The sequence below is a fragment of the Cariama cristata genome, unplaced genomic scaffold (assembly GCF_000690535.1).
Source record: "Cariama cristata isolate BGI_N322 unplaced genomic scaffold, ASM69053v1 scaffold15167, whole genome shotgun sequence".
Classification (NCBI taxonomy): domain Eukaryota; kingdom Metazoa; phylum Chordata; class Aves; order Cariamiformes; family Cariamidae; genus Cariama; species Cariama cristata.
The window spans coordinates 18,737-31,303 of record NW_009627190.1 but is presented as its reverse complement, the minus strand read 5'-3'; the positions used below and the strand labels follow the sequence as shown (position 1 = coordinate 31,303).

General features: G+C 38.8%; 1 protein-coding gene across 1 annotated transcript; it reads left to right on the top strand.

The window, feature by feature from the left end:
• Window positions 1-939: 939 nt before the first annotated feature.
• Window positions 940-10,870, top strand: DCK (deoxycytidine kinase; the record flags this gene model as incomplete). Its single annotated transcript, XM_009704352.1, has 6 exons — window positions 940-1,058; window positions 4,259-4,452; window positions 5,239-5,386; window positions 6,662-6,777; window positions 7,230-7,329; window positions 10,498-10,870. Coding segments are annotated over 6 exons (704 nt in total), but the record flags the coding sequence as incomplete, so codon positions are not given.
• Between the last annotated feature and the right edge of the window lie 1,697 nt (window positions 10,871-12,567).

Here is a 12,567-nt window from a genome sequence, read left to right as displayed (position 1 = left end):
TTGTATCGTGCGGACAAGCCAGTTAATAACCTCAGGCGCTTTACGCCGACGCCGTAGGATGCTGTAAAAATGGTGAGATTTGGGAAGAAGGGGAAAAAAAGCTTGCTATTACAGTTTTTAACTTACTCATCCTTTTAAAGATGCACTGGAGTCCCAGGTAAGGCTTCTCCCACACCTTTCCTGATTGTAGTGTAAAACACCCGTGTAAATGCAGGCTGTCATGGTCAATGCTCCTGCTAACTAACAGGAGAAGCCTCTTACTCTTGTAAAGAGCAGGAAAAGTTACAGGCTGTTCATAATGAGATACTCTCTTTTTTTTTTGGTTCGTTTTTTTGGCAAGAGTATGTGCTTAAGACGTAGGATAGGGGTTTCCAGGGTGTCAGTTTGCTTACTGATACATACTTTGGCGGGCCTCTGTCAGGTGCAGGTATCTCTCTTTAAAATTTCCTGACCTTTTTTCAGTTGATGGCAGATTAATGATTCTGTGCTGTAGGAAGTAACTAGTCATGCATCTTTGTGTCTTCGTTTGAGAAACCATCCCTTTTGCTTTATGTTTCTGTTGACGTTGCTTGGGTTTTTTGGTTTTTCTTTCTGAAACAACTTGGGAAGACTGCAACTTCATACCTGAGACTGGACCAACAAGTATCTCTAAAAAATTAAGACTCGGTGTTCTAATTGCAAACGTAACTTTCTAGATGCTTTTCGTTAAATTGGCTATTGGTGTTGAATGGTACACAATAACAAAAGAAAACCCCTGTTGCTCAAATCCTTGATCTGTGGTACACAATGGTCTCTGATTCATGCTTGTCCTGCAGTGTAAAGTACATGGGTGTGGGCAACTCATTTACGGGATTTGAAACCAGAGTTGTGTAGTAGGTTAAATAATGACACTCTTGGTGTTTTTTTGACTGCCATTCTTCCTGAATGCTTTTTCTACAGCGGCAGGGAAATCAACATTTGTGAATATTCTCAAACAAGCTGATGAGGAGTGGGAAGTTGTTCCTGAGCCCGTAGCTAGATGGTGCAATGTGCAGCAAAACTCTGAAGAGGATTGTGAGGTATGGTAAAAGAAACTAAGGTGAAACTTTGAGGGGAAAAAAAACCCCACAACAACAAAAAAATCAAAAAAACCCCCAGAAAACAAAAAAACCCAACAACAAAAACCCAGTCAAATCTTCTTCTAATTTCCGAAGATCAATATATCTGATAACTAAGTATTTTAGAAAATGTATGTGATAGCAACATTTTTGCTGATTCTTATCACAATATTTGAGTTCCTGTTTTCCAGTTTTCTTGGTATATGATAGCATAAATGTTATTCAACATCAGGTAAATTATAAAAGCGGTAAAAACCTGTTCTATTTTTACGTATAAAAGAAAAGGATGGAAAAAAATTAGGCAGAAGTTACTTTTAGCGACTGTGAACTAACCAGGTGAGAGCAGAGTGTTGTCCAGGTCTCCTGGAATGTGTCCCCTAAAATGTCTAGGAAATAATGAGCTACTGCTAAATTGTTTGTAGTGTTGTTTTTTCTGTAATTCTGTTGGCAATCCAACTGCTACCTAATGGCTAAAGTCATGGTGGTGTAGACAGCCTTTAAGGAACAGTAGAAGATTTTTCTTTTTTAGATCTGGCAAAAAGTACGATGTATTTTGGTTAACTAAATGTAAACTTTTAATGTAGGTGTGTTCTTTCTAATTTTTCCTCTGCTACATATTTTCCAGAGTTAGGCAGCTCTCTTTTTCTTTCTTTCTTTATTTCTATCTTTCTTTCTTCCTTTCTATCTTTCTTTCTTCATGATACTAAAGTAACAAATACGAAACCAGACTTTCTTTTAAGAACTGAGCTAACAAGCTAGTTTAATAGACTTGAACTTCAAGTTAAAGATTTTTTTTTTTTTATTTAGTGTGGTGGGTTGACCTCAGCTGGCAGCTAAGGGCCCACACAAACACCAGCTCACCCCCCTAGCAGAGTGGAGAAGTGGAGAAGAGAATAGAAAGAACAAAGGCAAGGCAATTTATGGGTGGATATAAAGACAGTTTAATGAGCAAAGGCAGTTGCTTACCTCCTCCTAGAAGCAGACCAATGCCCAGGCAGTCTCTGAGCCACAGCTGCCCTGGAAGACAAACCCCTGCCCTCCTCCTTCTCCCAGTACCCGAGTTGAATCGCTGAGCGTGACGTTCTGTGGTGTGGAATATCCCTTTGGGCGGTTGGGGTCAGCTGTACTGGCTGTGCCTCTCCCAGCTTCTTGCCCACCACAGCCCACTCTGCTGGGGGGCAGAGTAGGAAAGGGAGAAAGTGTTGTTCAGCAATAGCCAAAACACTGGGATGTTATTAACACTGTTTTAGCCACAAACACAAAACATGTCACTGTACGGGCTGTCATGAAGAAAGTTAGCTCCAGTCAGGTCCAGTAAGCTTAACATAAAATTTCAAATCCGTCATAATCATCCCTGAAGTTGGACTTACTAATTTGCTCTTTTCTCCTTTGGCTGGTTTGCAGAAGTATGATGTGATATTTGACTCTTAAAATTGGTCAGGAAACACCTAAAAACAGGTTCCTAAAGACAAGACTGTCTGTTAAACTGTGCATGTGTCTGAAGGTATCTCTTAGGGTCTTGTGTGCATGGTCAGTAGCCTGTGATGTTCTCCTTCCCGTTGGCTAATTCACGCAGTAGCAGCAGCAGCTGCCATAAAACAGTACAGTACCGCACACCAGTTTTGTTTCTAGTAAAACTGTTGTACAGCCTTAACAACAGGCCCTTGCCTATTTTATTCTCCTTCCCTTTTCTGAGAAAAGTTATCAGCATTCAAGATCTTGATTATTGCTTGCTTTACTTTTTGGTATTAAACCACGTAGACTTTGATTTTTCCACCTCTAATAAAGCTGGTACCTCCATTGTCCCTCAGTACCAGGGTGGGGGGAAAGATTTAGGAAGTTCATTTTTACGTGTGTATGTGTGTGCGTTCATAGAAAGAGGTGTGTCTTACTGCTTTTGTAGTTGTTAGTTCTTATGGAAGTTGCACCTGAAATACTTCGGATGGCTTAGTACTGTTTTTTAATACAGGGTTTTTCAAGGATCTTGGAATCTTTTCCAGAGGTAGTTCTATATCTTTTATTTTTTACTGGTGAAATGGATAAATAAGAGTCTTCTAACTAGGGAAAGGTCACTGTAGCTGCATCTTCTGTACTTGATTATGGAGTAGGGGGGCGTATCCTGGTTAGCAGAACCAGGCCATCCCCCCTGTCCCTAGCAGACTTCTGTCCCGTGCCAGCTAGCACTCTTCCAAGCAGTTCCCAGGCACAGTTTGGGCAGTAGGATAGCCTGGGGACTCTGCTGAAAATGCACTGTGTTGTAGCTACCTCCTTTTGGAGGCTTAGAAAGTTTAGTGCTGTGGATGTTGCTCTCGTGTGCTGCTTGGTCACCATGTCAGAGCGTGGTGCTGGGCCTGTTTGGTTTACAAGGGTAGGTATGGTTGCAGGGAATTGGAGATGAGGGTTAAACCTGGAATTCCAGAGTCTTAATGCCTGTCACCTAGGCATTGACCTCTATCTCTAGACTTTTGAAAATATCTCAATATTTGGATTTGGAGTTAATGTAGCAAAAAGATTCAGATAGAAGCAGTCACCTTTGGTAGGCTGTGTTTTCTAGCGAAGCTGAGGCACGCAGCTTTCTGTTTCCGTGAGCTTTAGTGGCTGTCTCAAGGTGAGGGACCTCTTTGGCCTGCAGTCTCTTCTGAACCTCCCAGGTAAGATGAGAGCATAATTGTATCTTACGATGCTGCATCGGCAGCTGTTACCATAGCGTAAGATGAGAGCATAATTGTATCTTACGAAGCTGCATCAGCAGCTGTTACCATAGGAACTGTAATTAATAGATGGAAAAGACAAAACAAGCCCAACTTTAAACTCACACTTGTCAGACTAAAAGGAGCATGGAGTTTTCTACAATGTTGTTGACTTATAGTACTGATAGGATGTTGTTCTTTTACTAAAGCTTGTACAAAGTGATCAAAGTGTTTTGGTACTTGAGCATTTTGACATTGTAAATTGCAGAGAGTTGCTTATTCAGCTCAGTGCCATAGGAGGAGTATCACTACTGGCATTTATGCTTTTTATTACAAATCGTTGAGAGGTAAATGATGCAATTGTAAACCTGAAATAAAGGCTGAACAACTTTCATGTAGTAGAGCAATTCTGTTTTACTTTAATCGTCCACCTTCTCAACTTAAAGGATCACTGTATTTGTTTAAAACCAGGAGCTGACTGCATCCCAGAAGAGTGGCGGAAACGTGCTTCAGATGATGTATGAGAAACCAGAGAGGTGGTCTTTCACCTTCCAGACATATGCATGTCTCAGCAGAATCCGGGCTCAGCTCAGATCCCTCGATGGCAAACTTAGAGGTGCAGAGAATCCTGTGGTCTTCTTCGAGCGATCTGTCTACAGTGACAGGTAGGTTGGACTGAAGTCCTTAAAGTGAAGATCAAAATTCTCCTAAGTAAAACGCGTAAATAAATAAAAAGCAGAGCGTCACTGAGTTCTGTAGCTCCTTTTGTCATCATTTCGATACTGGTGACTCACAATAACCTCAATAAGTTGTTTGTTATCCTTCTCTTATTGATGTTGACAGCAAAGTAAAATTACTGGTTTAAGGGTTTATAGTTTTGTTGTATAACCTTGATTAACTGTGTAGTTTCCCATTTTCTTTGTGGGTAGGTTTTTTATGATTTGTGCATGCATGTTTGCCTTCAAAGAAAAAAGGGGAGTAGGCATTAAGAAGAGTCAAGAGCAATTCCTTTCTTTGTTACTTAGTCTTGTGTTCTTTCACGGCTCTTGAAAGAGGTCTAGCTATTTCATATTGCCATACCCTGTGTTTCTGGATTTGGAAGGTTTTGGTAACTAAATCCCATCACATAATCCTTAAGTGTTCACTCTGTTCTAATGCATTGTAAATAAATGACCATAGTGTACAAACCAGTGGTGGTTTGCAGATTATTCCTGAACGGGTATGTGAGCTGCAAATGGTACTGCGTTTTGTGGACACTGCTATGGACAACTGTGATAGACAGTTACAGGATGAGGATACTGGCTTTTATTCCCAGTCCAAGCATGTATCAGAGAAGTTACAGAATTCCTATGCTCAGCCTCTTTTCTAGTTACCATGCAGTACTTCAGGCAAACAAAGTCATAACTGTGTTCAAGCTAATTTTTGTTTACATAACTGTTCTATGTTCACAGATATATCTTTGCAGCTAATTTATACGAGTCTGATTGCATGAATGAAACCGAATGGACTATTTACCAAGACTGGCATGACTGGATGAATAAGCAGTTTGGTCAAAGCCTAGCACTGGATGGGATCATTTATCTCAGAGCCACTCCGGAGGTGAGGAATAAAAATTTGTGACCACACAGAGAATGAGAGTACATGTTCTGTGCCTTGCCTGTAAAATTTGATCTTTGTCTATGCTTCCACATTTTTATTTTTTTTTCCTAAAAAAAAGTAGGGTTTAAGTACGATTCTGGACCTTTTTTTGCGATAAAAGAATAACATGCTTGCAGTAAGGTCACAATTGTGTGTCGTTGCATATCACTGTATCTTTGTTTTAGGGATTGCTTTGAATGCTTTGGGCAAGGAAACAGCTGAGACATTCTCCTTGAAAAGTAATCTTCCCACAATCTTGAGCTACCCTTATCTTTCACTGTAAAATTCCTAATGATTAGAGTTCAGATTGTAGTATTCCCCTGAAGACTCTAATACTTGAGTTATGACTAATATAGTCTGGGAATACTTAAAAAAAGAATGTTCTTTCAAATGTAGCCTGTGTATTTTTAAATAAAGTGATAGTAATGATTTTCTAATTATAAAAACAGAATATATGACAAGAGCAAACCAGAAAATACCACTAGAACTGGAAAAAAAAAAGTACAAAATAGCTCTATCTTTTGAGTATGACACTTACATGAACAAGAGAAAACCAGAAGAGCTTAGAACAGCTCTAATTGCAGTAATTAACTTACAGGTCACTTCCAGCCATCATGCTTTCAACTTTGTTATTGTTGTAAAGAACTGCATAATGTAATGTGCTAGAATTTCTCCGAGGGCTTTTTTACTAGGCTCGCTATTGAGGGCTTTGTTTTTTTCTCTTTAAGTCAAGAACATATATTTAAACTACAAAGTACAACAGTTTTAAACAGCTTTGATTGGCTTGTTATTGAGGCTTTGGATGTGTGCAGGACAGGAACAAATGATTTACTACTTTTGAAAATTGAGTTCCTAAGAGCCAGAAATATATAATGAGATTTTGAAATGCCTGTCTATCATGTCAAACAGGTATTTCTGTTCTCTTTTAATGCAATACAACAGTACGCCTTCTTTTAATAAAGAGCTTATTTTGAGACCTTTCCTTGTAGTGGAGAAATAATGTGATGCCTTTCCTTGGGTCCTTCTTTGATTTTGTGTGTAGTCTGTGGGCTCCATCAGCTGAATGTGGCGTAATGTTTCTATGCCCATAGGATAGTTGGCAAGTTGAATATTAATCTTTGGCAAAGAGCACAGTAGGAAGGGTTGGCAAAAAAAAACTTCAACAAACTAGACTTCCTCTGTAAGTCTGCAAAACCAACCAATTATTTTTTTTTTTTAAATATCTTTTGCCTTTAGAAATGCTTAAATAGGATTTACTTGCGTGGAAGAGATGAAGAGCAAGAAATTCCCATCGAATATCTAGAGAAGCTTCACTACAAACATGAAAGTTGGCTTCAGCATAGGACACTGCGGTAGGGTTTGTTTAATAGTTACTTAAAGATGGATAAATCTTTGTAAGGATGTTCCGTAATGCTTTTTCCACCAGTGAAACTTCAGCTTTTCCTGTAATATGTACTGGCTTTACAGGATGTTAATTATTGGCAGGACATGCAGCGTGCCTTGCGTTCTCTTCACATAGAGCTCTGAATAGCAGAGGATTCAGCTGAACTGATTTTAATACACAACTTTTAATTTAAGTTGAATCTAGTGTTAGGTGCTGGGCGAACAGAATGTTCAAGAATCAATAATATATCCTAGAAGCTACAGTGTAAATTCAAGCTGCTTTATATTCAGAATTCATGGCTGTAATTTATATATGCAATTCTTTTCATGGGATTCTTAACAATGAAAATACTGACAGAGATTTGAATGATGTATGCTTTTTTCAGCTAGTAATATTTTCTTTGTTCCTATCCCAATATAGAACAGATTTTGAATATCTACAGGAAATACCTATTTTAACATTAGATGTTAATGAAGACTTCAAAGGCAAAAAGGACAGATATGATCACATGACTGAAAAGGTAAAATTTTGCAAGCAGAACAAACTGATGATTTAGGTTTATTGCCAGCATGTCAAAATGAATTGAGGATACTTCTTGCATCTCAAAGTGTAGCATTCTTTGAAGTCAGACTGGACTTAGAACCTGTTGTTCTTCATGTTATTTCCTACATAAATTTTCAATTGAAAAAAAAAAGGAGGGGGGAAATATTCCAGGCTTATTTGAGAAGACTCACTAGTAGCTTTGTAAATATAATTTCTACTTTAAATAACCCTCAACTGTTTGAAAAAACTCTTATTTGCTACGTCCTGCTTCTGACATTGTGCAGGTATGCTAGGAAATGCGATGGGAGTGGGAGAGGACGAGGATAGCTGTTGAGGGAGAGAGACAGAAGGCTACACAGGTCGGAGTTGGATGTCTGGGGTAAAGTCTTCCTTGTGTTAGGTGTGCAGGTGTCTAAGGTGCAGTGCTAGTCAATAAAAGAACTTTGGTGCCAGGTACTGTGAAAATGCAGTACAAAACCATTACAAGGGAAAATTGAAGGATGAGTTTACGGAACCTGCAGCCAAATTTTGATCCAAAGCAGTGAGCCAATGGCAAACTATTATAGGTTTTGCAGATATTTCTAGCTAAACAAAAGAGAGTATGGGCTATCCTCTTCTCTGGTTAGCGTGTCACAGCAAGGGGCAGTACAGCTAATGTAAATAGCGATCCTTTGCTCTAAAAATATACTTCACTGTATAACCATCCTTCTAAAATATTTTAAGTTATGGAGTTACATTCAGACACTGAACAGTCTTATAGCCTGCTGCAGTACTCCTTATTTTTAGTCTTGTTTATTAAATTTGCACTATTATTAAGTTTTTTCCCTTCAGTTGTGTTTATTAAAGTGTAATTCAAAATCCTTCTCAAAAGCAGTGGTCTGAAACTTCAGGGAGTATTTTTCAAATGTAGCTTTCTACGTTGTTTAGGAAGTAAAGCAGAATATAAATCAGAAGTATTTTTTAGTTTTATTTGAAGGCATGGAAAAATAATGTCTATTTGATCTAAAAAGAATTCAACTTGAGATTTCTATTTGCATTGAGAAGATCTAATCCTTAGCACAAAAAATTGTAATATATATTTTAAAGTTAGGCCAAACTATCAACATTTTAACTGCTCAGGTGTTTGGAATTTGAATCTTGATGGGATTCAGCTGAGGACAACTTGACTTTTATTTGAGTAGTTGCAGTGAGCTACAGACCTTAGCAATGGTATGTGCACATTTTTCTGCTCTTTGGAAATAAATTGTTTACCTCATGAGAAAAGCAGCTTTGTCCTTTGATCTCAGTTTATCCACTGAGAGGTAGAACTGTTCACCTGATTAAAACCAGCCTTCGTGGTATTTGCTCTTTTAAGGCTTGTTAATTGATGGAATGACTGAACAGGGCCGCTGTGGAGTGAATATGCTTCCCATCTGCACCATGAGATAAGGCGAAGCTCAGGCACCTAAATAGGGATTTCAGAGGAGTTTACTCCTGTGTAGCTGTCGGGTTATCTGGGAACAGCCTAAACCCTGCATTGGCCTTGTTTTTTGGCGTTTCTTAAGTGGAGTCCCAGAACTGCTACACTCTTCACAAGGCTGGGTGCTTTGGCCTTTAGCACGTGCTTGTGTCCAGTGGGGACCCAAAACCTGTGTGCTTGCTCTCAGAGACCGGTCCTGAAACTACGCCTAGTGCGTAAATCGTGATAAGGTTCATCATGCAGCGATACTGTTGCTACTTTCTAAAGTGTAGGGTAACTAAAGATAGGTATCTAAAGATACCTTTGAAGTTAAAGTATTGGCACGGTTGTGTGTTCCCTTCTCTATGGGAAGGGATTTGACCTCTTTTTTTTTTTTTCCACCTCCTTGAGCCCTGAACTAGGAAGGGAAAGGTCACAGTTGAAGAATGCGATCCAAGGTCTGTTTCCACTTCACATCAAGAATTTGGACAAAACGTTTACAGATGGGCTCTGTGTATGAGAGCCTCTGCCGAAAGAATAATACCACGTTCTCTGGTGAATCGTTGATTCCCTTCTATGCAGTGGTCCAGCTTGAGTGGACAGAGAGGAAAATGCCCCCAGGTCAGGCTATATCAGAGCATAGTTGCTAGGGTGCTCTCGAAACTGAGAGAGAGGAGTTGTGTGCCTAGGCCCTGTATTCCTTGGGTCTTGTATCCGTCGGGTTGTTATATTTTAAAAAAGGAGGCCAGACCCTTGCTGCCACCTCTTCCTACCCCTATGTTGCAGAGGGAGGAAGTAATTAGCCTTTTACTTTTGGGGAGAGGCTATGGAGGGGGCACAACAAAAAGGCATGCACACCTGTGGCAAGAAGCGCGTGCTCAGCACATTGTCTTCCTGCAACCTTTGGTGGTGACCTGAATGTAAGATGTTGTTTTAAGTGACCACACTTAGAAGTGTAATGCTAGCCCACTGCTTGGCACACAGCCCATTTCGGATCCTGTTCTCATGCAATTGCATGGATTATTTGAGGTGCTGTACTGGGTTTGGGTGCTCTGCGTAGGATCATGGATCTCCGACTCAGAGTCCTAGATAGCATTCTAGAGGCCAGAACTTCACTATTAATTTTTAGGTAGCTGTAGCCATTTGAACTATTCTTCAAATACTGGAAATGGAGTTCATATGTAGCTGAACTATTTATAGCATTGCTCTACAGTATTGGATTATTTTCAAGTACTATGGTTTTGCTAGGTATTGTTTTATTACTTATTTCCAGCCTCAAATTCCAAGGAATGTACTAATTAGATGCATTGAGTGGTTCATTGACATTAAATATGAAGTGTTCTGGTAGTGGGTGTGACTTGGTGTTTTCCAAATGTCATCTTTTGAGGTGGTCATTATCTTCCTCATGCTTAGGTCAGACTTACTTTTAAGGTAATTCATTTGCGATGTAGGGCTGTAGTTTAGGACCATGGGAGGAATGAGCATCATTCCAATGCATCTCTCTCCACACCTGCTAAATTACAGGTACCGTGGCTGAAAAAGTTCTTGATGGACAAGAAATGGCATAGCCGAGCCTAAGATTATTTTTCCCAGTTCTGTTTCTGTAGGTTGTAGTAAAGCATAAAGAAATGGAAGGTAAATGTAGTTGCTGTGTATTTCTGTTGATAAATACTTAGTTTGATTGACAATATTTGTTTCTTTTCGCAGGTCAAAGAATTTTTGAGCACGTTGTAATCCTCTTTGAAGCGCAGGCAGAGCCAAACTGTTCCAAACATCTGTGCGATCAAAGTCTGAAGTACAGCTTCTGCTTTTATAGGAGGCCTCTGGAGAGTCAGGACTCAATCCTGTTGATTTAATTGTGAGGAATAAACAAACTTTGTGAATAGGTGGGAAATTATTAAATAAATCAGTAGGTCTGTTCGGTGTTATGTTAAGTAACACACACACAAATTCTGAAGATATGAGAATTTTGAGAGTTCCCAAATATTGCGCCTGTATCTAATCAGACCAATAAGTTCTGGTGTATTTTATTGTATTTTTTAATTTATTTTGTGCCCAGTAGCTATTTAATTTTCAAGAAGGCAGTAGTTTTTTAGACCCTTGAGTGGTTTTTTTAGTGGAATTGATTTGTAATGGATACCTCATTGCTCTGAGGAAGAAAAAAGTAAAAACCATTTTTGCTGGTGAGGAAATTTTAATATAACCTGGAGTTTTATATTGTAAGGTATAAAAAAAGTCATCTGACAATTTTGATGGATTAAGTTCTTCACAGAATACACTGAATTAAACCAAATCCAAATATGGGTGAAATTCTGTAGATATCAAATTAGTTTTTATATCAGTTTTCATTGTGCACTGCAAATTAGGATATTAAGAGGCTTTCCATTCTCTAGCATGTTTGGGTTTGGTTTTTTTTTCCAATTTTTTTTTTTTAAACTCTTAGTAAAACATAGCTGTGTTTTGCTGTTGGTATGTCCGCTTTTCCTGTAGATGAGTATGTTTGCTTGATGGGTACGGTAAAAGGAAGAAGATTTTGCAAATGGCCTCCATCTGTAAATGACAAGTTTCTAAATCTTTTCTGAATCACATTTTGGATGTCAGAGGTGGCTTCCTGCTTTCATTCCAGCTTCTTCATTTGTTAAGCGGGCTTTCTGGGTGCTTGTACAAGACACTGCAATATTTGAAGTAGACTGTCCTTCCTCCCCTTCTTGTAGTAAGAAGGGAAGACCTTTGTGGAGTAGCTGCTGTTCTTGTGCATCTTGTTCTACTAACTGAGCCACTTTTGTTTCAGGTGTAGAAAATATAAACTATACAGGGTACACATCTCAAGTACTGTATTTTATGAGCTGCTTTGTTCTGCTTTAAACATTTCTGACTGATTGCACAGTTGGCTTTTGAATGCAAAATCTTATTGTAAAGCATTTTATTGTCTACTGTGGTGCCTGTATTACCTGCTAATTTGAGATTAAATTTCTTCCTTTGTGGTTGGAATCGTGCTGGTATTCTGTAACTGTTGACTGAAAAAAAAAGTGGTTGGAAAGACTTTTTCAATGCTTAATAGTGTTGGCTCCTTTGTCTCATAAAAGAAATAATGTTGTGGATTGCTGGTACGTAATACTAGTACAATGGATGTATTTAAGGTAATGTATTCTGAGTGTATTGGGTGTACAAGTTCTCTAAGATTTCTGAAACACTGTGACTGGCTTCAGATTTTTTATTACATGTGGGAAATGAACTTCTGGGATAGAGACACAGGATTATATGAAATGTATGTGTAACTTGCTGATCAGTAGAAGCATTTTGTATATTATTTATCTTACAGTGGAATGTAGCAACAGTAGGGTAGAAAAATCTTGGTTTGGACTTCAGGGTTGTCTAGTAAAAGGAAAGATTTTAAGATCTTTGCTCCAGAAATGAAGTGAGGTGGAATGGATGAAGATTCAGTTCAGATTTACTTGAAACACATAGTAGAAGCCTTTAAAACATTCTTGGCAACAGTCTGAACAGTAACAACTTATTTTGACTAACAGTGCAATTATTCCTACAGTTTCAGCTGTCAAAATTGTGGATGTAATTACAGGAATTGGAATGACAGTGCTCATTGCAAGGAGTAAACAAGTCGAAGTCCTAATAAAGACTTCTTTTTTTAAACCCATCACAGAGCAGACAGAAATTCTGTGGCAGGTTATCTGCGTCCTGTTCCAGAAAGCTTTACAAAATCTCTGACTGCCAAGTTTGAGTTTGAAGGAGCAAAGTCATGACCAATTATTAGAATGT